General features: G+C 38.1%; 1 protein-coding gene across 2 annotated transcripts in view; it reads left to right on the top strand.

The window, feature by feature from the left end:
- Nucleotides 1-27,686, top strand: part of STIM2 (stromal interaction molecule 2) — a 76,913-nt gene that overhangs the window by 35,800 nt on the left and 13,427 nt on the right. For both annotated transcript variants that reach the window (XM_067298152.1, XM_067298153.1), the window contains exons 2-3: nt 5,445-5,575; nt 18,964-19,078. In XM_067298152.1, coding sequence (XP_067154253.1) covers nt 5,445-5,575; nt 18,964-19,078 — 246 coding nt within the window. The remainder of the gene's footprint in view (nt 1-5,444; nt 5,576-18,963; nt 19,079-27,686) is intronic.

Raw genomic sequence — 27,686 nt, 5'->3', positions numbered from 1 at the left:
GGGTCAGTAACAGCTGCTTTGACTCTCTGAGCTGCTAGTGAGACTGCTGTTTCCTACTGCCTCAGAGCTAGGAGGCAGTTAATGAGCGACTCAGGGCAGGAGGAAGGGTTGTTTCAAAAGCCTCTGCCAAGTGTGCTGAGCCATAAATATGACATTTAATCCTTCAGTGACAAATTCCCTTCTTATCGTGACCATAAGTTCTAAAATTTCCTCACTTCGGACCGACATTAAAGATAACTGCATAGAGTGACATGTGGCATGATTGTGTGCCTCTCACCCACCTCATGTAAACAGCATTTTTTACTTTTGTTTGCTTTGGTAATTCCTTAGGACTGTTTGTTAAAGGAAGGAGCAGATTCTAAGTTGTCAGATTCACTCCATAAATTTCTTGATATCATCTCTGTATTCTTTCACGTGATTGTGGTTTTGAACTAAATGTATATATGACAACACATCAAGCTAGGACAGCTAAACAGATGTAAAATTAGGTTTGCCCTTAATGCATGACAGAAGTTTTTGTATCCCAGATCTTTGACAGGATGAGTTCAAAGTGAAAGATGAACTATCAAGTACTTTTCTAATGTGTTACTCTGCTTCAGGCCCTTATTTATGGCACTTGCCATATCTTGAGACTTCTCCTGTCTTTTATCTTGACTAACTGGATGTTTGAGAAGTTCCTAATAATGCTTCATCTAGTATTAATTTGAAATTTTTTTTGCCTTGCAAATGAGGCAAAATTCTGCAGAGCAGCAGACCATTAAAATTTCATCAGCTGTTTTTTTGGATTGATTGGACTTTATAAGTATTCTTCTTACTCATTCTTTAGGCAGTGGGAGATTTTTTTAGAGATTGTTCGTTGAAGAGGGGGATGACAAATGTTGTCAATATGGGAATACTATTTAATTTTATGAAAGAAAAATAAGCTTGGAGATCAGTCTGGATTCTGTTTAGAGTCGGTCAATTTTATTGCAGTCTAGCTGTGGTCCTGCTCCATATTTCCCAGTCACAGGAGGAGCTGTTGGAACTCTGTCTTCTCTTTGAGAGGTATCAAGTGTTGCTGGGACCAGGGCATGGAACATTTGAAGCAGAGGCAGCCTGTTTACTTCTTTCTATCAAGAAGAGCCATTAGCTCTTTAAAGTGCCTTCATGTTTAAATAACCAAAGAAGACAAATCTATGATAGATAAGTGTACTGATTAAGAAACTCATGAACCTCAGTGTTGAGAAAGTATAGTCTGAGAAAACATTTTAAATTTGAAAAACTGGGTTTTCTCCCCACATAATGGGGAAAAGTGTTTGACTGCTTGCAAACAGTGAACGTTATTTTTCTGACATTTTCTGCTATGTAAGAATAGAACTAAGTACAAATTAAATGTTAGGTGTGTTTGAGGTACCGGTTTATCCATTCATTGTGCTTTGTTCTAACTTAAAACATAATGTAGATCTAATCTTGCAGTACAAAGTTGTTCTGATATATGATTATACTTGAGTAGCATCATACTCCGATTTGCTCATGGCTGTTGAATTGAAAAAACATTTTTTTTTTTTCTTTTGGAGTTGCTTGCTTCTGTGTTAGATTACATAAATGTTTTTGGAGGAGTTTGAGGAAGGTATGAAGAGGAATTTAGTTGTTAGTTGAACTTTGAGGTGATTCATTACTTTTGCAAGTCCTGCTTACTCTGTAGCCTTATTGCAAAGCTGGGTCTTTTCAGCATCTCATTTTTTGATATTTCTTAAATTTATTATAAATACGGAAAAGCAGAATCATGCCAACTTGATTGGTTTGGAAATACTAACATCTATTTTTTTGTGCAAACTCTTGATCCTATCACAGAATCACAGAATCGCTGAGGTTGGAAGGGACCTCTGGAGATCATCTAGTCCAACCCCCCTGCTCAAGCAGGGTCACCTAGAGCACGTTGCACAGGATCGCGTCCAGGCAGGTTTTGAATATCTCCAGAGAAGGAGACTCCACAACCTCTCTGGGCAACCTGTTCCAGTGCTCTGTCACCCTCACAGTGAAAAAGTTTTTCCTTATGTTCAGATGGAATTGTCTGTGTTTCAGTTTGTGCCCGCTGCCTCGCGTCCTGTCACTGGGCGCCACTGAAAAGAGTTTGGCTCCATCCTCTCGACAGCCTCCCTTCAGATACTTGTACACATTGATAAGATCTCCTCTCAGCCTTCTCTTCTCCAAGCTAAACAGACCCAGCTCTCTCAGCCTTTCCTCATAAGAGAGATGCTCCAGTCCCCTAATCATCTTTGTAGCCCTTCGCTGGACTTGCTCCAGTAGTGCCACATCCCTCTTGTACTGGGGAGCCCAGAACTGGATGCAGTACTCCAGATGTGGCCTCCCCAGGGCTGAGTAGAGGGGGAGAATCACCTCCCTCGACCTGCTGGCAACACTCTTCCTGATGCACCCCAGGATACCATTGGCCTTCTTGGCCACAAGGGCACACTGCTGCCTCATGCTTAACTTGGTGTCCACCAGCACTCCCAGGTCCTTCTCAGCAGAGCTGCTTTCCAGCAGGTCAACCCCCAACCTGTACTGGTGCATGGGGTTATTCCTCCCCAGGTGCAGGACCCCGCACTTGCCTTTGTTGAACTTCATGAGGTTCCTCTCCGCCCACCTCTCCAGCCTGTCCAGGTCTCTCTGAATGGCAGCACAGCCCCCTGGTGTATCGGCCACTCCTCCCAGTTTTGTATCGTCAGCAAACTTGCTGTGGGTGCACTCTGTGCCTTCATCCAGGTCATTGATGAAGAAGTTGAACAAGGCTGGACCCAGTACTGACCCCTGGGGGACACCGCTAGCTACAGGCCTCCAACTAGACTCCGTGCCACTGATCACAACTCTGTGAGCTCTGCCATTCAGCCAGGTCTCAATCCACCTCACTGTCCACTCATCTAGCCCACACTTCCTGAGCTTGTCTATGAGGATGCTATGGGAGACAGTGTCAAAAGCCTTGCTGAAGTCAACGTAGACAACATCTGCTGCTCTCCTCTCATCTACCCAGGCAGTCATTCCATCACAGAAGGCTATCAGATTGGTTAAGCATGATTTCCCCTTGGTGAAGCCATGCTGACTACTCCTGATCACCTTATTTTCCTCCACATGCTTGGAGATGGCCTCCAGGATGAGCTGCTTCATCACCTTTCCAGGGATGCAGGTGAGGCTGCGTGGCCTGTAGTTCCCTGGGTCCTCCTTCTTGCCCTTTTTGAAGACTGGGGTGACATGGGCTTTCTTCCAGTCTTCAGGCACCTCTCCTGTTCTCCATGACCTTTCAAAGACGAGGGAGAGTGGCTTAGCAATGACATCCTCCAGCTCCCTCAGCACTTGTGGGTGCATCCCATCGGGGCCCATGGATTTGTGGGTGTCAAGTTTGCTTAAATGATCTCTAACCCGATCCTCCTCCACCAAGGGAAAGTCTTCCTTTCTCCAGGCTTTCTCTCTTGCCTCCAGGCTCTGGGGTTCCTGAGGGCTGGCCTGAGCCGTAAAGACTGAAGCAAAGAAGGCATTCAGCAACTCTGCCTTCTCTGCATCCTTCGTCACCAGGGCACCCACCCCATTCAGTAAAGGGCCCACATTTTCCCTAGTCTTCCTCTTGCTACTGATGTGTTTGAAGAAGCCCTTCTTGTTGTCCTTGACATCTCTAGCCAGATTTAATTCCAAACAGGCCTTAGCCTTCCTCGTCACATCCCTGCATACTCTGACAACGTTCCTATATTCCTCCCAAGTGGCCTGTCCCCCTTTCCACTTTCTGTATACTTCCTTCTTCTGGTTGAGTTTTGCCAGGAGCTGCTTGTTCATCCATGCAGGTCTCCTGCCTCCTTTGCTTGACTTCCTACTCATAGGGATGCACCGCTCTTGAGCCTGGAGGAGGTGATGTTTGAATATTAACCAGCTCTCTTGGATCCCCCTTCCTTTTAGGGCCCTAACCCATGGGATTCCTCCAAGTAGATTCCTCCTGAAGAGGCCAAAGTTTGCTCTCCTGAAGTCCGGGGTTGTGATCCTACTTAGTGCCCTGCCTCCTTCTCGCAGGATCCTGAACTCCACCATCTCATGGTCACTGCAGCCAAGGCTGCCCCCGACCTTCACATCTTCCACCAGTCCTTCTTTGTTTGTTAGTACGAGGTCCAGCAGCACACCTCTCCTTGTTGGCTCCTCCACCACCTGTGTCAAGAAGTTGTCACCAATGCTCTGCAGGAACCTCCAGGACTGTTTGTGCCTAGCTGTGTTGTCTTTCCAGCAGATATCGGGGTGGTTGAAGTCCCCCGTGAGAACCAGGGCCTGGGATCGTGAGGCTACTTCCAGCTGTCTGTAGAAGGCCTCATCGACTTCCTCTTCCTGATCAGGTGGTCTGTAGTAAACACCCAGAACAGTGTCACCCATGCTAGCCTGCCCTTTAATCCTTACCCATAAGCTCTCGACTTGCTCTTCATCCACCCCTAGGCACAGCTCAATACATTCCAGTTGCTCTCTCACATAAAGAGCAACTCTACCACCTCGCTTTCCTGGCCCGTCTTTCCTAAAAAGCACGTAGGCATCTATGACAGCATATCCACTATCCATGTGTATTTGTGCATCCTTTTCATTACATATATCAGCCTAACTTCTATAGTAATATGAAAGCTTAGTCCTTTGATAGACTAGCAGAGACACAAAATACTTACATGTTTCTTCAATTTGTATTTCCATTGATATGATTAAAGCAGACTGTACCTAATTGTACTTTGTCTGGCAGTAGTCAATGTGTTGTTACGTTGGTGATTACAGTGGAAAATCACTGTCTAATTCAGCTGAACTTTCAAAAAATTATTTCTGTATCCTTCTGCACCTATCATTTAATGGTGTTGGATACATTAGGATTAATGAAATAGTTAACTAATAGTTAATACCAAGGTCTGTGAAAGACCTATCTTTAATGATGTGGAGGTCATCATGTATTTTAGAATTTTGGAGCAGTTATGTGTCTGGTGGAAAGGAAAGAACAAAAATGCAATGACCTGATATAGGGGAAAGTAGAGCCTTCAGTCATGAATGAGAAAGAAAACATATTATTTCTGAGCTGGAATCCTGCTCCACAGTGACTCTGCTGTTTTTGATCAGAGCATACAGGACTATCAGGCATGTGTCAGTTGAATGTTATCCCTTGAATTTTCTATGTGGTGTGCTTTCTTCTTTTGCACTCCTGCATATTGCAAGAGGCAGAACTATCTCTGCCTCTTCCCTAAGCTTCCTTACTGGATTAAAAAAAAGTGTTTTTTACACTTATTTTTTCTGTAAGAAATACTATTTTTCACCTAAATTTGACATCTCTGACCTTGTGGCTTTGTGCAGTTGAGCATATGTACACCTACAGAAACTTAAGTTTTCTCTCTTGCTTGGAAACTTTCTATTCTGGAGCAACAATAATTAATATTTCTATTTTGACTCTTTTCTCCCCTTAGATCCCTGCAGTTCACTCAGCCCACCATGCTTTACTGAGGAGGACCGATTCAGTCTAGAAGCTCTCCGCATGATACATAAGCAGATGGATGATGACAAAGACGGTGGTATTGAAGTAGATGAAAGTGATGAGGTAGGAGTGTAAAGCCTTCAGCCGCGCATACTTGTGGGCTCTATCTTTTCTGTTTTACAGAATCCCTTTGTTCCTGAGTTTGAGTGGTTGTTGCTATATGTATGCTGTATGCTATTTAGCCCTTTCCACAGCCAAATGTTGAAGGAAGGTCCAGTTTCTAGAACTGTCAAAAATTGAATATTGTTCATTGTTCTAGCATAATGGAAATTTTATATACAAAAGCTGCTGTGATTAGTGTAAGAGACGGGGAAAATGGTTTGGCTTGCAGTGAGGTAATTAAGAGTTGATGTGGGCTTCTAACTGGTATTTTATTTTCTTTGCTTTAAAGTTTTTTTCTTGCTTAAGGCATCACTGGGCTTTCCTTTTTACATCAGATCTGTTCCAGCCACTTCATGGCACAAAACTGTACCTATTGCAGAGAGCAGTCTAGAAAGCTTTCTTATTCTTTTTCTTTCATTTTTTTTGGGCAAGTAATAAGCACCTCCTGCTTTTGGTTAATGGAGCCCTGTTGACTTAAGGAAGGCTATTCAGACCTGCCTGAAGCTTTTTGCAGTTGTGCTTTTAGTGATTGCGCTTGAACAGTGTTAGTACGTAGGCTCCTGGTAGCCCTGGCAAAGGAGTTGTCGTTCAGCTTTGCCATCTGATTCTCAAAATGAATGGGGTGGAATGGAGAAATATCCATGTAGTTGCAATGTTCTTGTTGCTTTTATGTTCTGGCAGTTGTCAGATACTGGCTTGAGAAAGGAAGGGGAGTGAGGATGTCCGCTGTCCCCTAAAAATGATAGGTGTTGATAAGCCTGTTCCCACTGAAGGTGAGTGGGAGAAGAATCTAGCCCTGATTTCTCCTCCCATTTTTTGTAATGTCTCAGGGAGGTAAGATTGCTCTCCCTGAATGAGTTAAGTTGTGAATTATCCTTGTCAAGTTCACTGTGATGCCACTTAAACTTTCTTTTGTGACAACTAAATCAGACACCACTGCTGTTTTGGTATGTGTCAGAACTCTGATTTTTCTGAAGGAACAGTACAATGGAGAGAATAATCTAGAATATTTTTTCTTTTTATTTTTGAGGAAAAATCTGCTCGGTACCTTACAGGGCACCGTGGTGAGCTAGTTCAGGCATTGGAAATAGCCTAACTGTAATTTCACAGTAGTGTATGTTATTTTAGCTAGTAATCATGATGCTTGTTTATTTGCTATTAGTGTTTGGGACAGACACTTTCAGGTCTTTCCAGTCTACAAACCAAAACATTAGTGACACATCATAAGCCTTCTGAACAATTCCCCAGTATTGTGTGATTTTCTTGATTTGCATACATTAGTTATACTTGAAAGTTTAAAAAAAATAATAAAGAAAATACTGAAATACTCATACATGGGAAACTTTTTGTAAGCATTGAAAAGAACTGTCCTTGTTTCCAGCGTATTTCTTCATCTTTATCTCTGAGCTTAAGTTTCATCCTCTTCCAGAGGAATGCCAAGAAAAGTTCAAGCCCAGAAGCTACTCTTAAACCTGTTAGAATGACTGAGATTAGAACAGTCATGAGGACATGCTGTTGTTACAGCAGGGGTCTTGAGGAGGAGAGACAAGGAAAGCTATATATTCAGAGTACTCTACTGTGCATAAAGCAAGAAGACTGAAATGTAGCCTTTCTTCTCCTAGTTCATTTTTAATTATTGAAGAAATAGTTAATAAAAATGTTAAATCAGCATTTTCTTTCCAACTGTAGTTTCCATGCAGATCAGTGATGACTATCTATTTGCATAGATGTACTTCCTTCTAGGGTGTTGAAAACAAAACTGAAATTAGAATTGCAACTTAATTGCATCTTAAACTAGTAATCTCTGTTCTTGTTCATAACATTCTGGCCAGATCTTTTCGTTATTTTAGTTTTCAAAAATCTGACACTTGAACAATATAGTTATCAACTTATCTGATCTGCATATCTGATTAATTTCAGTAGGTCAGATTATATACTAAATATGTACTAATATACACTAGTTAAAAACAAATTGCCTACAACACAGTGGATAATGCTGCTTGTTTTGATTAAGAATGAGGATTAATATTTTAAGAACCACTGTATTAAAAGGCAAGCTTGCATTAAGTATGGCTATTTTAATTAACAGCAGAGTAATGGATTTCCTGCTCTTTCATGCTGCATGGTTTTTGCTTGCAATAAAACTCCTGGAAGGACAGTAAGAGTGTATTAAATATTAATCAGCGCAAAAACAGTGTTACAGTTTACAAGTGTATATTGACACTGAGGAAGGAAGTCTTTGTTATTTTGAGAGAGGAAAGGTAACAAGGGCTTAAGTTGTTGAACTATTTTAACTACTTCAATTTGCTAATCTAGCTGAGAACTCCAGACATTTCATTTGCACACCATCTTTTCTTTTTCTAATGTTTCTCATGTCCTCTTTCCTATTGTAGTTTATTTTTCTCTGTAAAACTAACTCTCATATAGAATCATTCTGCAGAGAATATATCCGTTTTCAAGTAATGACTGTAATGCTTAAGGATAGCGAGAAAAGTTTAATGTGGTGTCTGTTATACATAGCTAAACTCTTCTCAGCATTAGAAACAGAACTTCTCTAGGATATAAGAAAATTGAACCTTTATAAGAAGCTGTTTCTTCAAGTTGTCTGATACTGGAAGCCTTTTGCATCTAGCATGTATAGATGTATGAGAAGACTAGCTAAACTTGATGAAATTTATGTGGGAAATCTGATGCAAATTTTTAGGATTTTTCAGTCACTGGAGTGCATTGAGGGATTTATTAAAGTCTTCTAATAAAGATAAAGAGTGGCTCTAGTTTGAGTACAGACTGGTTAGGTGCCCCCCCCCCCCCCTTGGAGTGTTTGGTTTGTTACCTAGATTAGACTAGGTGATATAACTTCAGAAATTTTTAAAGATAGAAAGCCTTGAATTTTTAAATTCATTAGAACATACTTTTTTAGTTCTACTTACTAGAAAATACTTTGAACAAAAGAGCTTTTGTTTTACTTGTCATATGTTTTGAAATGTTTTTGCATTTGGGATTCATATAACTTTCTAAAATTTGTCTGACGGGCTGTATAATGATGTACTTCAAAGCAATAAGTACAGTTTAAAGACTGATTTGGTTAATTTTGTTGTAATCTGAAGTAGTTTATGCTTTACTGTACAGCAATTACTTTCTGAAGTAGGATATCACATTGTGAAAAGCAAAGAGTACTACAGCACAGAAGAAGAAGGTAGGATGTGAGGGGGAAAAAACCCCACACTTATCATTGGGGCAGGCTAATATGCATTTCCTAATCAGCCAGATTTGCTGCTGCTGTTGTTTTACTGCTAACATACACAAGGTTGCAATTCTTTAAACTGGTTTAAAGATGTAGGCTGTGAAAGGGTAACTGAAAGGGAGAATGTTATTGATTGAGGCTTTAGTCAGGTGGTGTGGAAGGCTGTCTGCCTCAGTAAGCATCTGTTACACCATGCATACATGATTTTCTTAATGATGAAGAGGCACAAGCAGTAAGACAGACTTATGTTCATTATTTACATAGGCTTTTTGTCTGTTTCCAAAGAAACTTTACATGTAGATCCTACATCCAAGTAATAGAATAGGCTGATGTTTTTGAAACAGTAATATCTTACTGTGTGTATTATGTGACTCAAAAGCTAATGGCATGAGTTTACAGCTTTGTGTGGGATCTTTGGATAGATCACTTGCTAGATTAGGCAGATAGATTCATTGTGTGGTTTTTTTTTTTTTTTTTTTTTTTTTTTACTAGTTTACTTGCATAATTACTAAAAGGGGAAAAAGACTTTGCAGAGAGGAAGTGACTGCATTAGTGAAAGCATGACATGACTGGAGCATAAATTTCTAGCAGTCTGGTGAAAGAAGGCAGCTTGAACCTCAGAAGCTAAATGCATAAGTGCATGACTTTTTAAAAAAAAAAAAAAAAAAAAAAAAAAAAAAAAAAGAAGTTGTCTGGAGGCAAGAGTCGAGAAAAAGCTAGCTTTAGTGGTCTAAGCACCAGGAGGAGGATAGTCTAAAGCAGGAAAAAGTAGCTAGCTTGCTGTGATCAGGAACAATACTTACTATTTTGGCTATAGTAAGTTTAATTTGACAGCTTGACAGAGGTGGGATGTTTGACAGGCCAGGATCTCTCTTTAACTGGAAGAAACCAGCTCAGAATGGATGGGTGCTGTGAAGCCATTTTTATGAGGACTCAAGGTCATATTTCCATCTGAGATGCAAATGATCAGAGAGGTGGCACAAGCATAGTGTCATGAGAGAGTATGCTGTGTTTTTAAGGGAAAATGAAGGGGTGGAGTCTAAAAAAAGAGTCAAAGGAAAGGAAATAAATATGGAGAAGATACTTCATTCACGAGTAAACAAAACAGATTTAAAAAAAATCTAGAACTGGAGTGAGTTCAGAATTGGTGCTAATTTAATTAAACCTTTTATAATAAAGGAGAAGCAGTTCATGCTCTCATTACTTTTATTATATAATAAATTTGCTAGTGATATCCTTGATTGTTTGGGCTTTCTTTCTTTCAGCAATTAAAATGTTCCATGCATGTGCACATCAATCTGTATTACAAGCTCATTATTTGAAATATTATGAATTAGTATCGCTATTTTGGCAGAATCTGAAGAAATAAATTTTGACATATAACTTCTAAAGATGATTTTTTTTCTGAACTACTACTGAAATAGGACTGCCTGTCCCATTTGCACAAAAATGAGTTGGTAAAAAAAATTCTGTGGATATTTTTGTTCTTTAATTCCTTAGGTAACAGATATAAAAATTCAAAGGAACATAATTTACTAGATTGGACTAGAGACCTGTTCCTTCAGTATCCTGTTCTGGACAATGCTGAGTACCAAATGTTTCAGAGAAAACTGCAAGCAATTCCATGACAGGAAAGCCTAAAGAATCAGCTGCAAGATACTGTGTTATTCACATTTTATAACTGTGTATTTTGGACATTAGGAGCACACAAGTACAAGGTTAAAGATCACTTTCAAAACTTGTTAACCTTATATAACTCTGGATGACTTTGCTTATTGGAATAGCCCTTTTGTGTTCTTGAGCACAAGCAAATTTATATGCAGAATTTTTCTCTTTCCAATTGTTACATCTTGGAGTGGCTAATGATTTAGCAAAATATTTTAAAGAAGGGGGAAATACATCTACTATGTACATAATGTTAAAAAAAAATCATGGTCAGCTGGTGGATAGTGCGTGTGTGTGGAGTTAGTGGAATGCCTGCAGTGTGAGAGAGCTAGGACTTTCCTTTGGGAGATGAGGAGTCTGAGAAGCGCTAACCTCCCTAAGCTTAGCTAGGGGCTCTTGAAGAAATCCAACCAAATGTTGTAGTGTGGTGGTTTTTATTTTGTTTATTTTTTAACTTGAAGCTTGTGTGACATAATTTGAAAGCTTGATCTCCCTTTTTACACCATTTAGTGCATCTTGGGCCCTTGTGAAATTTCAGGAACCTAGCTGAGTTGTTAGCATTTCAGCTGGGAGAGGTTCTGCTATAAGCTGAACTCTTACTTTGTTTTCTTGTCTGCAAATATACATCCCCAGCAAGATGCTACATACCTTTAAAGTTCCCTTAGCATTTTGGTTTTTGTCATGATTGTTTATATAATAAATGTTCTTAGATTGGTGTTTGTGTTCACACTAATTAACTTATACTTCATAGTCAGCCTGTTGAGCAAAATTCTGTGTGGTTAAGAAATGCCTACTGGAACGGTTCAGAAACCGAGGAGCGTATCACTGTTTTGCATAATACTGGGCTGCTTCCCGAGTCTGTTTTACATCTTGCTGTGCAGAACATTCTGTTAAGAACACTTGATCTTTCAAACAAATCTTTTGAGCTTCCTAACGAATGTAACAAGTCTTTTCCCCAAAGCTCGTAGGTTACTTTAAGATTCTATTATTTTCAGTAATAATCTTCATTCACGTTTCAGCTGTAGATCTGTTTTGATATGCTTGAATATTGAGGTGGAAGGTACCTTTATTCAAAACTGATCTTTTCTCTCTTTTTCCGTTTGCTAGGGTTATAGCATATTCTAGTAACTTGAAACTAAGATTTTTCTGTCTTGGCTTTAACAGAAGAGTTGTTTGCATTGAATTTTACTATTGAGCTGCTAATTTGTTTACCCCTGGCTGTTTAAAAGGCAGTGTTTTTTAGCGTCCTGAAGTTTTGTAGCAACTCTGAGCAGGCTAAGCAGGAAACAGCGGTGGTCTGAAAACATTATGGCCCTGTTAGTCAATGGCTGTGTCCATGCAAAGAAGTCCTGTAGAGAGGCAACACGTGCCATCATGGGTACAGTTGCACAGAAACCTGTTCTAATGGGCTTTGGATCAGACCTCTCATGCCTTGCCCCCTTGGAAGTGCTGGAGCTAATGTGTAGCTGTCTGCACCTCTTTCTGCAGCACTGCAGGCAGTTAGTCCTGCTGCAATGAAATGTCCTCTCAAATGCTGACTTGCATTTCAGGAAATCTCAAAGTTACACTACAATAGAATAGCTACAGATTTGTTTTATGCTGCAATTATAATCTTTTTTAATAGGCCTTGTAAACTATTTAGGATATACCTGGCTCCACTTTCACAGCTATGTACTATGTTTTGCAAGTAAAGTTTTCTGTTATGTTTAAATATGTTACTTTATTACGTAGCATCCTTAGAAACTGTTTCTGTAATGGGAAAATTGAGAACATACCTCAATCATAGTAGGTTGCCAATTAAAAAGCACGCTTGCCATCATGATAACATAGTAAATATGACTAATCTGACAGCAGTAGATGGGGGATGTTAAAGACTCTCTAACGGTGACTATTGTAGGTAGGACTTGGTGTATCTGAGTATAGGATTATAGGAAAATGAAAGCTTTAACTTTCTTCTGTGGTGTTTTATTTTTGAAGAAACAGACCTGAAGGAAATAACCCTGTTTAAGGAATAGCTATTCCAGGAAGATGTTAACACTTAGCCAGGAAATGTTACTAATTGCTCTTAAAATAGACCCTCTGACAAGTTTACTTTAAGTTTGCAAAACTGAAAATCAAGCATGCAAGCCTTCACTCAGAAGAAAGTATAAACATAGAATGAGTGTTTCCTTCTGCAATTAATGAGTGGGGTAAATTTTGCTTTTGTACTGAGGTTTGCAAAAGTATATAGTTGTTCATTTGCTTCTTCACTGGCAAGGAGCAAGCATCTCTTGTAACTGCCATGTTTCTACTGCCCTGCTTCTTTCTGTATTGTCACATATGGCTTCAGCTTTTAAGTGCTCTCTATGTCAATCCCCTATTGGATTTCAGTCTTTCCCTGTTTTTGAAGGGTCAGTTTTTTTCATTGTTCTTCATTTTAGTTGTTGGCGTTTACTGGATTTTGGTGAATATTATGATACTAAAGACTTCCTGAAGAAGCTCGTGACTTACGTGATGTCTTATAATTCTCTTGCACAGCTCTACAGTTGCATTTGCTCCAGGGAGAATGTTTCTACCTATTGCATTGCTGTGTCCTGGGCTTTGGGCTGTGAATTTTTGGAGCAGCACAGTTGCTATAGTACTTTTTTGGATCAAAACTCAGTTTTGAGTCCAGGGTGTGTGAATTTTTTTTTTTTAACAGTACTCTGCTTGGTTTTGCAGTACCTAGCTTGACAGTTGATTGCTTTTCATTGTTTCACATAATCTTTATGTAACCTATCTGCTTTTTTGGTTTCAACTTCGTAGTCTTAAAAGGCCTTCTCCCTGTTTAGCAGTTATGTTGGCTAAGATAATCCTTAGATGCTTTCAGAGTTTATTCTTTTTATCTCCCTGTTTATAGAGTTATTTTTCTAACCTCTTCTGTTGACCTGGTCATTAAGTATACATAGAAGAGAGATTAGCTGCCATGGCAAGGAACAAAAAAAATCTTCTTGCTTTACCTGAGTGTGTGTGTGGTGTGTGGGTTTTTTTATTTGTGGCTTTTTGCATTTTAGGGCATAATTCCTTTTCTTAAAGGAGTACTTCCATATTAGGCCAACTTTGAAAGAAAGATATTAAACAAGAAATGCTTGTTGATCATATTATATTTCTTCATTAGTGAATGCATTAATTTCTTTGAAAAGTGACGTTCTTGTGTACAACTACACACACTTTAAAATTTACTGTTGTGACAGTCCTGTGTTACAGAACTTATGGAAATCATTGTGATTATTCTCACAGGAAATGAGTAATATACATAGGATCGAAGAGAAGAGGGGCTTTTTTTCTTGAAGAAATTTTCATATAAATGCATAATCACTCTTTCTGAGGAGTAACTCTCTACTGATTTTTAATACAAACGACTCAGGATTCTGTTTTGTGTGCATTGGTTTGCTCTTAAAAATAAATAAATAAATAAAAAAGCAAATACTCTGAACAGTCTCTCAGTATAAACCAGATCTTTTCCACTGTTGTCCTGTTCTCCCAGCAGATTCTTCTGTGCATTACTTAATTTGTGATGCAATTTGAAATTAAGCTTTGCAGTTTTCTTTCCTCAACTTGTTAACATAGCCTGTGTTCCTAGCACAGTTTTGAGAACATCAGTTTATATGTTAACTCTTGCTCCCTCTCCTGGCTTTGTAGCAGAACAACATGAAACATTGCGACTTCTGCATAAACTCTTCTTCACTTTGATTTTCTAGGTACTGAGGTAATTTAGGATAGATTCTTAAATTCGGAACATGTTCTTCTAGCACCTTATGGTGCTATGGGATGAGATGTAACACCTTGAAGGTTTTCTGTTTATCTGAGTTGGCATTTTCCTTCTCTTCCTTATTCATATCTAAGTATGTAGCATTTTACATATTTCTTAACAGCAATGCATGTTTTCCTTGATGACGCCTGTAATTGTTCAAATGTTCTTGTCATAAAATATTTCATGATCTTTGCTGTCAATTAGCAGCAAAGAAAAAAGCAAGTTTGTTTCTTAGGAGCAAAACTGATCCGAGGGATATGTTTAACTGAGGAGGTGCAACATGTGCTGGAATCCCCTTTAGATATAGCATATGTGCCATGCTGTTTGTCTTCAGAAAAAGCATTAGCCTAGAACACTTGATTTTAAGACAAATGTCCATACTGGCTGTCTGGAGTCTCCAAGGTCAATGCATCACCAGCCAGCAAGTTGAAGAATGAGTGTTAAATGTGCCTTAACCTTCTTATGAAGAGAGAGAGTCTTTAGAGGAAGGAAGCCACAGCATATTTGTTCACAAAGGACATGTTGGGGATAGTAGGTACTTCGTTTGGAGAGGAAAGGTAGATCAAGCAACATCAATTTTTTTCCTGTTGCTTCGACTGTGAGGCTGTACTTGATCTGGACAGGTTTAGAGACAGTGGTTGGAATAGATGATCTTTTGTTTTCTTATTATTTAGTGCCTTTTCTTCAGTTCACTCTGCTAATTGTGGGGTGGGGAAAAAAATGAGATAGTCAATCTCTATATGCATATTGCATGTTGGCTGTGAGAATTGCCAGCTTCAGAGTAGTTGTGCCAATTTGAGAAGGACTCAAAGTTCACATTTGGACTGTGGAGCATGCAACAGAGGTCATGGGGCAGGTATTTCTGTGTATATGTACAGACATACTTGTATATAGTTACAGAAGTCAGTCCTTTGTCTGTATTGTCCCTTTTTATAGTTGCTGGATCGTGGTGCTTCAGAAATTCTGTATTTGCCTCTGCCCCAACAAGCTGCTATTTTCAATTGTTCTCATGTATTTTGAAAAGGGATTTTTCGAAATACTGAACTAGTCAGGGCAGTAGTTGAATCCCCTCTCTCAAATCCAGGACACTCTGTGGTTAGGATTTTAACACTGAAGAAACAAAGGAATTAAAGAGGAAATAAGGAAGAATGTGTCAGTGTCCATAGTCAGAATTTTAAATTTGTGGAACAATTTAGGTTGGAAGGAACCTCCATCAGGTCTAATCCTCTGTTCAAAGCAGGTCCAACTTCAAAATCAAATCAGGAATGTGGCCAGAAATTTTGTCTGTCCTTCATTTAAGTACTAAACCATAGTACTAAAGAGCTGCAGAGGTATATGGAGACTACTTTATAGTGCTTAAGGAGCAAAGAATGTGTAAGCTGAGAGTATTCAAGCAGGTTGCTGACTAGGTGCAATATGAATTATGAAAAGCAGTATGAATATCAGTTTTCTTAATGAGTTCTAACTGTTTTAATATGCAAAATAAAACTAACTCTAGTCCTAATTTGGTAAGGAAATTGAAATGTCATCCTAACCTGTAAGTTCATAGTAACAGATATTATGGGTGATATAAAAGTGAATTACAAAGGGAACCATGTTAATGAACTACTTCAAAACCCACCAAATCACCAAGAAGAAATATTGATAAGTTACTTGCAGACCATCTAGTAAAATGAAAGTAGTTTGCTGTTCATGTATAATTAGATTTTTTGCTTGTATTTAATTTGAGTTACTAATTCCAAATGAACCTTATGCCCATGCTTCCTTTCTCAGCTTTTACTGCCATTATTGATTTGCAGTTTTGTGGCTCATTGTTTCGAGTTGTGGGGGACACTGTACAATTCCACTTGCTTGTTTTAAGTTTTACTTCAACATCCATAATTCTAAACTTGAATTTTATTCTGTCTCACCTTATGTGAAAGGTGAGATGGAATATACAATGCTAACAATGGCCTCTGCTTTATTCGCAAACCTGACTACTCTGCCAGTATTCACTTCCAGTTTCTTCCAATTACTTCTATATATCACTTAAATCGAGCTATTTCCAGGTATAATTTTAGCCATGTAATCCTATGATAGTTCAGAAGTAAACAGTAACAAACTGGCTTGGAATACATGCTTGTATGAGTGATGTAATGTAAACTAAGGCCTGAGTTTTACCAGCTGTCCTGAGTAGTGTGTGCAGCAAAACTTATCTTCCCGTTTGGAGCAGTGGATGCTCAAAGCTCACAGAGAAAAGGCTGGGAATATTCTTCTTGATAAGAATAATGACTTAAAGAATCTGCCTGGTATTCTACTGCAATTTGGCTGAAATTATTGAGAATTAGATAATGTTGCAGATTCTAGTATGTTGAAAGGGGCGGGCTTGTATTCTACCAAAGAGCCTGAGTTTTAATTTGAACTTTGTCTCCCATGCACCCCTCCTTGTAGCTTGTATATGTTACAAGTAGCTTTTTATTCATACATGTACATATACGTATTATACATTTATCTCTCTCTATATATTATACATTTGTTTATATAGAGGGAGAATGAATGTTTTTACATGTCAATACAGTAATAGTCCTAGATGCAGTTATTACTTTATTATTGATCTTATATGGTGTAAACTGTTACATATTGCAATCTTCAATTTTTTTAATTTATCCATAGTCCTTTACAATAAGTAAAGAGAATGAGGTTGTTGCAAAGGAATTTTCACGTGCTTTCTCCTATACCTAGTTCTAAAATTCTTTACAAATGAAGAGATACATGTTTCTTGGCAATCTGAAGTTTCATATCATTGCACAGTCTAAGGACATAAAATACTTCAGCTATGTAGCACTGCTTTGGATAGTGACAAGTCTAAATTCTGGTATACAAATATTGAACTTGCTCAAAAACAAAACAAAAAAACTTAAATATCTCCAGTTCCAATAGAACAAGACTAAAAGGGGCTTGTAGTTGGTGCTCCTCTGCCCTTGCAGTACTACTTTCTGTTGTGTAGTTCAGCTAACTGCTATGTCAGTTATTGCACTGCTGAAAGAGTAGCAAAGGTGCCAGTTCAGAAACAAACTGCAAAATATCTCTGAAGAATGCGTTTGGAGACCTGCAGGAGAGGCAGGGAGGGTCTAGTGCTAGGTGACGTTGTCTTAACCTTCGGTGAAATAAACAGCATGAGGATGGCTCCAGGTATCCTTACCCTTCAGAGTAAAATTAATTTTTGTTAATCTAGTCTTTAGCATTTGAGCAATGCTGTGGTCTGTCCAATCTCCCCTCCAACCCCACTTCCTGCCAGTGATGTAATCTATGGATTCGTGACCAAAAGCTTGGGAAGGAGCAGAGCTGGGGGGAAATACCTCACTTGGCAAAAGGAGCCTGAGACTCAGTAATAGTTTAGCAGCCATATTAGCATAGTTCAGGCTGAAGATGGCATTCAGTTTGGGTCTTCCATTCAAATGACATTGATATAAAACCAGTATTCTTCCCCCACCCCCTGAAGCCCACTTTTTAAATTAAAAGAGATCTCTAGGTTTTCCTCTGTTATGTTTTCAGGGTTTTTTATCTGCAATTTTGTGCTCTCCCCTTTTTCAGTGGTGTGTTGCTGCCTTGTGTTAAATGGATTTTCTGGAGTGTTTCAGCTATTGCCCTCACAAAAAGCTTGTCAATGGATTTGGGCTTTGTTGATTTGATATAAGTGAGGTAACTTATCTGTTGCAGAAATTGAACCTTATTTGCAACAAAGAAGTCTCAAAGAAAAAGTTGATGCTATCCGTTTTAAAGTGGATCGTGTTTTCTAGCATTTTCTTCAACTTCTGGGGCTCCTTACTCTTTGTGGCATCCATTTTTCCTGACAGTGCTCCTAGCTAAGATGATATTCTCTAGGGCTTCTGCACTTCCGTGGCTTTTTGCTCATATGTATGTGGAGAAAACGCTTGCTCGTGACTTGTTTAATATTGGTACAACATTAATATATATGACATGATTGCACGATCCCCCTTTTTGTCATATTGTTTGCTAACATGCAAAGCTTGGTATTTTGGATGAGACTTTCCATAAGCTACTGTGAATGAGAACTTTGTGTAATGCTTCTGTGCTTGGAATGTAACCGTTTAGGCATTTTTAGCGAGAGGAAAGTTAGGACTAAGAATACTTGTGTTTTTTCATTTGATGAAACAGAGCTCAAATTTTTGTTGTTTAATCAAAAGGTTTTAGTGATATTTAGTTAACCTTTCTCCCATCTCAAGCAGTTGCCTTTAGCTGGTATAGCAGGATTCAAGGAGAAATAATTACTCATTCATAAAAGACTGGTATGTCTTCAAATTTTATGTGGGCTTGTCTTCAAGTAGATGATATGCTTATATGTCTTCAAAATAGAGAAGCATGCATTTATGACTTGGTGCATTCATGATAAATCACTGTAAATCTAAGATATGCTTAGTGTTGTCAAATTTAGTATGCTAACAATTGCAGCTTCAATTTTCCTAGGATTTAATTGCAAAAATCAGTTCCTGTAAGAATGCTTCATTTCCTTTTTGAGTCTCTGAAGTGGTCAACTTGCATGAATTGTGTGCTGCTTGTATGGAGAAGAGTTAGTAATGATTCTCCTCTGCCTAATTCCCTTGCAGCTTCTATTTAGAAATTGATTGCTGTATTGGAATTTAAGATGATATTTTTCCTTTCCTTCAGTTTCTAAGGGAAGATATGCAATATAAGGATGCCTCTAATAAACATAGTCATCTACATAGAGAAGATAAACATATCACCATTGAGGATCTGTGGAAACGCTGGAAAACCTCTGAAGGTAAGTAAAGCGGAGTAACTAGAAATAATAGTGGTTATTTAAAAAATATAATTCAGCAATTTTCATCAATTGACATACAGTATACCTCTTCTCAAGCATCTTCAAAAATCTATATTGGTTTATATAAACCATGGTTCATAGGATAGTATGTAAACACAACTGAAAACTCACTCAATTCAGCTAAGTGTGAATGTCCTCTTAATGTGCTGGGTAAATTGAGATAGCCTACATAGACATCAGTATGAGGCTGTAATGTATGAAGGTGACTGCTGCAAGTGTTGAATTGCAGATAAGCATGTTTTAATGCAAGTAAGCCCTAAGGATTGCTCTCAAGCTGTTTTTTTTAAACATATACAGTGTGTTAAGTGAAAAATCTGACGTGCTTTCATTTTTATGCAAATTTTTTTTGACTATCAAGAACTAAAATTCTTAGTCCAGAGCATTTTGGAAAACCTTTTTCCTCTTGGGATAGAGGACAATGGAATAACCCTCGCCCACCCCTAATTTGAATGAAAGTAAGTAGGTTGAGTCAAATATTCCAAAGAGCAGAAAAGTTGTTCTTCATGAGCAGTATACTGTTCATTGCTGAATATGTTCCAGGACGTAATGATTAAAAATGAATTCTCCAGATGTCAGGAATATTAGTTGGATTTTTTACAATTAAAATAGGTGACTCCTTTTTTTTTTTCGTTCAGGTGTGCTAATGGTGAACACAGAAATCTAAAAGTTAGTATCAGTTGAACAACTAAAAGTAGGAACCAGTGAGGAATAAAACTAGGAACATGCCATTGATTCAGCTAATGTAGGAAGTCATTTAAATGCAGTCTGAGGTAATACACTGATTAACTTGAATTAAAAGTATTTGCTGTGTAGTAAATGTACTGTCTAGATTTTTGCCAGTAATTTTTAGGCCAATCTCTTCAAGTTTTCTGTAGGTATTTATTTACAGATGACTTTGCGGAATGAATGTATTGCAACTAAATTGTGACTACAGAAAAAGATAATTGCAGAGCAAATTATCTGACTACAACTGTTGGTCTGACTGTTATGAGTTTATGGGTAACTCTTTAAAAACCCAGGCTTTAGTAATGTCAGCAGTACCTGATCTGTCTGTTGTACACAGCTATCGCAGGTCTCTTGAATGTAGTGAACAGTAGGAGTTGGACTGAGAAGATTGAGAGCTGTCACTGAAGGACTATCACGTTTTACTGTGTCTGCTTACAGTGGCTTTGTTCCACATCCTGCTGAGGAAACTGAAGTAGCACCCCGGGAAGCCTTTATTGAGACTCCCAAGCAGTATTAACAGTAGTCTGTGATGTAAAGGATGCTTAAAAAAAAAAAAAAAGTATAATTTATGCTAAAGATATTTTACACTTTTATGGTGCCAAATGAAATATGACTGATAAAGATGCTTGATTATGCTTTTATCCTGTCCTTTCATTTTACCCTGTAAGAAAGTTGTTTGGGATATTTTAATTTTTCTTTTCCTCCTTTCACACCTTTGTTATTTAAATGCTGTCTTAAAAAAATAAGAGGTTATTACAATCAAAAACATGAGTTTGGGAAACTCAGAATTAAGATTTGTATCTGATGTTCTTCTAAACTGCCTTTTGACCCAAGATGGAAAGTGATGACAGTTACAAATCATGAAGCCTCTCTTTTACATCATAAACTATTTTTAAATTCAACAATAGGAAACACAGAAGACTGCTTTTCCTTTCTAGATGTTTTTGGAATTCTGATTTTTTTTTAAGTGCTGCAAGATTAAAATGTCAGTTTAATGCAGTTTGACAGCATTAAACAAGACAGTGGAAGGTATTGTAAATGACAGTATCAGTAATACAGAACTTCGTAAGCAGTCTGTGTGAGGGTTACAAGCCCTAAATAGTACTTGTTAGTGCCCATTAGTGCTTATGCAGAAAAGTCTTTTGTATCTACTACTCCTTAGTTTGTGCTGAGTAGAATTGCTCTTTCCTTTCCCTAAAGATTACTTTATATGGATGGTTTTCTCAGCTGTGCCCAATAATGTGAAATTGCTTTCTCTTTAAGATGTCAGTCTTAAAAGATGGATAAAGTTTGAGGGAAGAAGTAAAGAACACAGTTTATGGAATAGCAAGTACACCATTGCTGTTTGTCTCCTCAGGGGATTAAGAAAAGTGGAGGTTATATTTAACTAACTGCTTGGGAAGGGGTATTTGAGGAACTGGCTGTTTATATGGAACTGTGAAGATTATGTCCATATAAAAAGCTTTTTTTGTTTTTGTTTTGTTGTGTTGTTTTAAGAATCCTTAAGGAATATTCTGTGCTGGTGCAAATTATGGGAATTTCAAGACTGCTGTAGTTTTTGCCTGCAAGGAAAGAATCAAGTCATAGCTTAAATAAGCAGCATCTAGCCTAACGGTGCTGTGTTGCTGTGCACTTTGAGTCCTTTAGTACAAAACAAGGCTTTTGCTTAATTTAGTTGTTACTTATGTTTTGTGTGACTTTTTTTTTTAATTTCATAATATAAGGCCATAGAAAACTTTTTAGAGGAATGGCAAAAAGTTAGTATAGTGTTTGAAGCACAGCAGAAAACTGTTCTCCAGAAGTCCTTCTACTGTATGCTTGTTTTATGCGGTTTGTTTTGACTGTCTCCTGTTCTCTTTTTTAACTAAACAGGATTTATATGTGTACTGAGTCTTTAAACAATTCAAGCTTAGCCATTGGGGGGTTAAATTAACAGGTGCATCTTGGGTATTTTTTTCTACAGGGGCCTTGAAGTGGTGGTAGTTGTGAACGCAGTGAAGGTGGCAGACGAATGTTTGTTTTGTATGCCTGAATTTCGGTCTTCATCTAATTCCTTTGGAAAGTTCTGTTTCTGGGGGATGTGTCTGCCATCTTCCCCCCTCAAAAAGGGGGGCTAAAACCATGTGAATTTGAGTGCTATCTGAAGAGAGATGTTTAGGTATTTAGTCTCAGTAGTAAGGGAGTCTAAAATCAGTGCAGGAGCCTTTGATAGTTCTGTTCAAGAGGAGCCAATGAAATTTGACAGTAAATCAAGGTGAGCCTTCTCTGACCCATCTTGGTGAATTTGGGGGAATGTAGCATTGTCCCTTGGAACTTGATTTTGTAGCAATACAAAACTGTTGTAGTCAAACCTGGAGTTCACAGCTAGTTCATTATTGCCAGACTAATGAGTCCTCTCAAAAATTAGTTTTTACAAACTGCTGAAAGTAGTTCTTTGCCATTATGGCTGTTTGATCTTTAATGTGCAGTATGCCCTGTTCTCTATGGACTGTTCTGTAACACATAAGCTACTCCTTGCTGTGTGTGTTTTGTTTTTCCTTCAACTCCTGTCCTTTCAACTCCTTCATGTTTGTATTTGTGATCACCTGTTTTAGTCTGAGGTAATACTGTGCAACAAGTGTTCTTGCAGCAACTTGGAATAAATTGCATTTATTCCATAAAGCTGTTATGGTTGCATTACACATTCTTAACCATTGGCTATCTCAGGTTTTAATATCCAGACAGTGGAAACGCATGCAAGCGAGGCATTGCTGAGGATGTGTTGCATAACACTGAATCCCATTCCAACTGGGATTAATACAGTATTGCAGACTGTCCACTTTGTGTAAGAGGACATAGGAGTTAGTTGTAATGTTAAACCTTTGAAAAGATAATCAGGGTCACCATTAGTTTCTTCTGTCTCTTTTGCTTTTCAATGCTGTTTAAAAGTCTACTGGTGGCAGCATATTTCACATGAATGCTGCTGCTGAAAGTCCTGCTAAAACAAAACTAGCTTTTGAATCCTCCTATATGTTTAATACAGAACAGTTTAATGTTTGTGGCTTTGCTTGTGTTTTCTGCCTTGCCTGGTTAGCATGTTCTCAACTTGAAGCCTAGTATATGGTTATCATTCACTCTTTGCCATAAAATGCCTGAATCCAGTGTAGTCTGATCTCAGAAAGCAGTAGGAGCCCTGATAGGAGTACGGGGGCTGATATGGTAACACTGTTTTTACCACAGCACCCCTCTTCCCCAAAGCACTGTGCCAGGTGGTAAATTTAACATGAATGAAGTGACAGGTAGCCCCACCTTCTAATCTGTGATGAACACGGGTTAGCAAGGAGCAGCTTTCTTACAAGATCAGTTTGAAGCTGCTTGTGCATCCCTCACCTTCAGGCATGTTATTGTAGATGAAAAGCAAAACCAGAAAAAACAGAGCAGCTGATACAAGTCTAGAGAATAAGCGCGACACTGGGGAGTAAACATTGTGGCTTCTGCACCTGCCTGGTGGTGGTGTGTTGCTGACATCCTTTCTCTCAAGCTCTCTGTGAAAATAGGTGTGAGGGAAGAATTTTATGATTAATCTTTTTGCTATATTCATTTAACTCACAGTAGTTGTCAGCTGCTACTCCAGTATCTGAAGGACTGTATTCTTTGGTGCTTAAAATAAGGAAAAAATTTATTACCTCAGCTAATTAATAGGAGCTGTCACATTCTAATTGGCAATGCTGAACGAGATGAATTTCAGCTGGCTCGCTTGACCTTCAGTACACCCAGTATATATCACTTCTCTTGTATCATATTTCAGGAGGCCATGACTGCTTCTGTTGAATAAGAAGGCCAGTTTACTTCTCAATACTGCATGCTGTGTAGAATAAATTTATATATTTGTCATAAGTATTACTTGATTTGTCTTCGGTAGCATTATAAGAACTAGAAGATATCAGTTAAAAAAGGGGGGGAGGGGATTGAGAGTGGTCACTGATATAAATCTCCTGGGGTTCCAGTATGGTGTTGGAGAAGGGGGGAAGAAGGGATTGTTTAGGGTTCTGTCCTGGCTGGAAGAGCAAGGAGTTTGGGGGGCCTGACTCTGCAATTCTACTGGTGCAAAACTAATTTACAAATGCCACAGCAGGTTTGCAGAAAAAGTTTGCAGAAAACTAATTTTCTGCTGAACAAAAATTTCCGATAAATTAAGCATGTGTTGTGCAACTTCATTTTGGGACCTGCAGTACGTTGCTTGGTGACAGCTGGCTTTTATAACTCGACTAGGTTTTTCCTGCAGTTTCTGTTCGTGTATCTGACTTGCATCAGACCCCCAAACAGCCTAGATATGTAAAGAAATTCTTTCCTAAGCTAAAGGATGCTTCTATGGTGATAGAAGAAACTGCAAAAAGAAAACTCCATAATGGAGCAGTTGTTTTCAGTTTCTCAAGGGAGTCTATTGCGTGTCTCCCCCTCCACTCCCTGGGTCTGTGATCTAGCTGAAAAGTTGTTTTCTCTTTATTAAATGTATAGTTGAAAGAGCAACTAACTTTTGGGAAGAAAAAAAAAAAATTAAAAACCTGACAGTTCATACAAAGAAGTAGCATACTTTTAAACAGGGTTTTAAATGTAGAAATTGTGCTTCATGCTAATGCAACTTTGTTTAGACCCTAGATGAGATCTCAGTCTATCTGGAAGCTTGGATGCATTAATAGTAGCTTCTTGTAAGCCTTTCTGCTTGTGTTACACAAGACGGCCAGTTTGCTGTTCATGTTAAGGAGAGAGAGAAAGCGATCAGTGTTTTCTCTTGTTCACTGTAATGTTTTCTTGCTTTCTGCCCTTACTGATTTGATCTCCTGTATGCCACACATCTTCAGTTCTCTGTCCTATTTTGATGATTTTTTTTCAGCCCAATTTGTTGCTCAGAGCATTTTATTTTTAGGCTGTTACAAACTATTCACAAAGGAACCAACCAGCACAAAGGAAAAGAAAGTCTTATTATCAGCTTTGATAATATGTATCAGTTAATTTGAGACTGTATTTTTTATAACTATATTTTCTTGTGATTAAGCCCGGCACATGAACTTCCTGAATTGCTCAATCCATTCATGGTTATCACTGCACTCTGTCCAGGTTATTACCGTCCTCCCTACCCTCCTATATGACTAAAAATACCACATACAGTATTTTAGATTTGGAAGCAACATGCTTACATGTTTTCTTTCCATCTGCAAACTACTGCTTTTGCTCATTAACTAGGCATCTTCTTAGCCACAGCTGTTTCCATTAGTTGGGTAAATAGACAGGCGCTTGGTAAAGCTTATCTGGAGTAACAGGAAGTGCTGATGGCTCCAGTAGGAAATAGGAGTTTGTTCTGCAGTTGACAAATAATTGAGCTTTGGACAACAAAGATCAGGTGTGGGGGGATATAACAGATTCAAGAGGAGGGAATAAGCAAAGGCTTTTGGGCTGCTTTTCATATAAAATGCAAAAAGAGCTTAGAGATGAGAAAACATAAACATATCTTCCCCATCTCTCAGAAACAGAGATGGGGATATGTTTACCTAGCTACTCTCTAGTGTCTACTTGGATGCAGGAATTTCCATGTCTATAGAAATGGGAAGATAATCATGCCTAGGACTTTATATTCAGAGCTAGCGTATGCTAAAGCATATAGTTTCTTTCTTTTAAAAGAGATTTTTACTGACCTCTGATTCAGCCCTAACAGAATCTCTGTTGTATTCTTAATCCTTTTAAAACAAAGCAGTAATTAGCAGGCTGACCCTTAAAGCTGTTGTAACAGTTTTCTGTTAAATGCTGTTGGAGAGCTGTTGGTTCATATGAAAATCTAGAAGTCTTTTTTTCACTCTTTTTGTGAGAGGAAAGCAGAGCATGGATTTTTATGACTTAATGACAAGGGCTTTTTATTGGAGTCAGGAAAAAGTAGAAAAATTGTAGGTATTCTCAGTGGAAAAAAGGAAAAAAAAAATTTGATTATTGGATCAGAAGATCCAGGCCTACCTCTAAAAAAGCCTTAACTTTTTAAATTAATTTTGATTGAGAAATGCTTATAGTAGAAATAATTATTTGTAAGACTTTCTCATGTACATGAAAACTATGTGGTGCATTTTATAACTCAGTCTTCCTGAATCTTAGATTCTTGTTAATTTGGTGATTGATTCAGTAGGGTACTATCCTGTTAGTTCAAGACCAGCATGAAATTTCCAAGCTTTCACAGCATGATTTGCAATTGTTTAGTCAGAAGGTTAGTCTGCCATGGGACTTGGTAAAACTGAAACAGATATTCTGACCTGTCCAAAATATAAATACCACTATTTCTTCATTTTTGAAGTGTTTAGAATGTCAGTCACTGATTCAGATGTGTTATAGCATAGTGTTGAAGGTTGAAAGGGAAATATTTATGAAAAGGAAGAATAGCTCTTGCTTATGACCTTGTTTTACCCAACAAATCCAAATTTCTTGTCAAATGTGTGTAAAATCCCAGAATAAGGATTTACTCTATGCACTGACTCTATTTAGTTTAAATGGGGAGTGGCCATTTAAAAAGACACTATATATTAACAGCTAATTAATATTGATTGTTCTGTACATGGATAACAGAGTAAGAAGAATACAGCAAGTACACGTTCTGATTTTTGTTCATGAGAGACTTCATAGTTGCTGCTTTTCTCAGTTTCTGTGCTAATGGAGGTATTCAGTACAGTGCTGGACAATGAATAGGAAAGTGTTTTTTTTCCTAAATAACTGGTCTGTTTTGAGAAATTATGTTGATATCCTACAAAAGAAACATCACACCAGTCTAAGCAGCAGAACAGATATGTGATTGTGACTCTACTGTAAACGACTTCAATATGCACCTCACTTCTTACAGTGAGTTATGAAAAGCAAGAATTTACCGAAATTATGACAGTGTGATTGCAAAATACATTCAGGAGTAGAAGTGAAACTTTGCAATTTATCAACATATAAACTCAGTGAATTGTGCAGCTTCCAAAATTACATTTTCTGTACTTTCAATATCTGAAGTGCATGGTAAAGCCTGTATTGTATAGTAGCTATTTTAGATGATTTTTGCTATGTCAAATCAAAACAGTGTTTTTGCTTTGAATCGGTTTGTGAAGACACTTCCAGAACAGAAGTTAAGCAGACACTTTTCTGGACAGTCTTAACATTCTCTTGAGATGCTTACAATAACTTGTAAATATAATTATTACATATTTGAGAAACAATTAAGAATCTTTGATTGCAATGTGAAAATGACCTGTTTACAAATGGAGCTGAAACATCTTGCATCAAAGCTTGGAGTAATATGACAATAGTCTGTTGTAAGATCAGTACTTGGAAAGAAGTTTGCAGTCCAAAAGCAGAGAAGGAAGTGAGGTAGTGTACAGAAAAGGAGGTGTAGCCATTCATGTAGGTATAATACAAGCTGTTCTGTATTGTGAATTTTTTTAGAGACATAATTGGGCCTGTGAAATGTGTTCTGTTTCTAGTCATCTGGAATGATGAAAATCTGAAATGTTTAGGCTTGACTTTAATCTATGCCAAGTGAAATGAGACTTATCCTTATTTTGGTTTCAGTGGACGTGTTAGTAGACTGTAATATGGATTTGAACTAATAAAAATTTCTGCTGTTTGTAGCTTATCTGTCAAGTTTTAAGCAGCTCTTTCTAAAGGATGATTGTCAAAATTCACAGAGAATGTGCCTTCAGGATAAGATTTCCAAAGAAATCTGTGCCCAACATTATCAGATGCAAGTAAAGTTTTAGAGAGGGCAAATGTTTTTTGAAAAATCAGGTGTTTCTTCATGCAAAGATGAATCTCTGCAGGAGGAGGC

This window comes from Apteryx mantelli, chromosome 5 (assembly GCF_036417845.1).
Source record: "Apteryx mantelli isolate bAptMan1 chromosome 5, bAptMan1.hap1, whole genome shotgun sequence".
Taxonomy (NCBI): domain Eukaryota; kingdom Metazoa; phylum Chordata; class Aves; order Apterygiformes; family Apterygidae; genus Apteryx; species Apteryx mantelli.
Note: the sequence above shows the minus strand (reverse complement) of the source record. Positions and strands in the feature narration are given on the sequence as shown.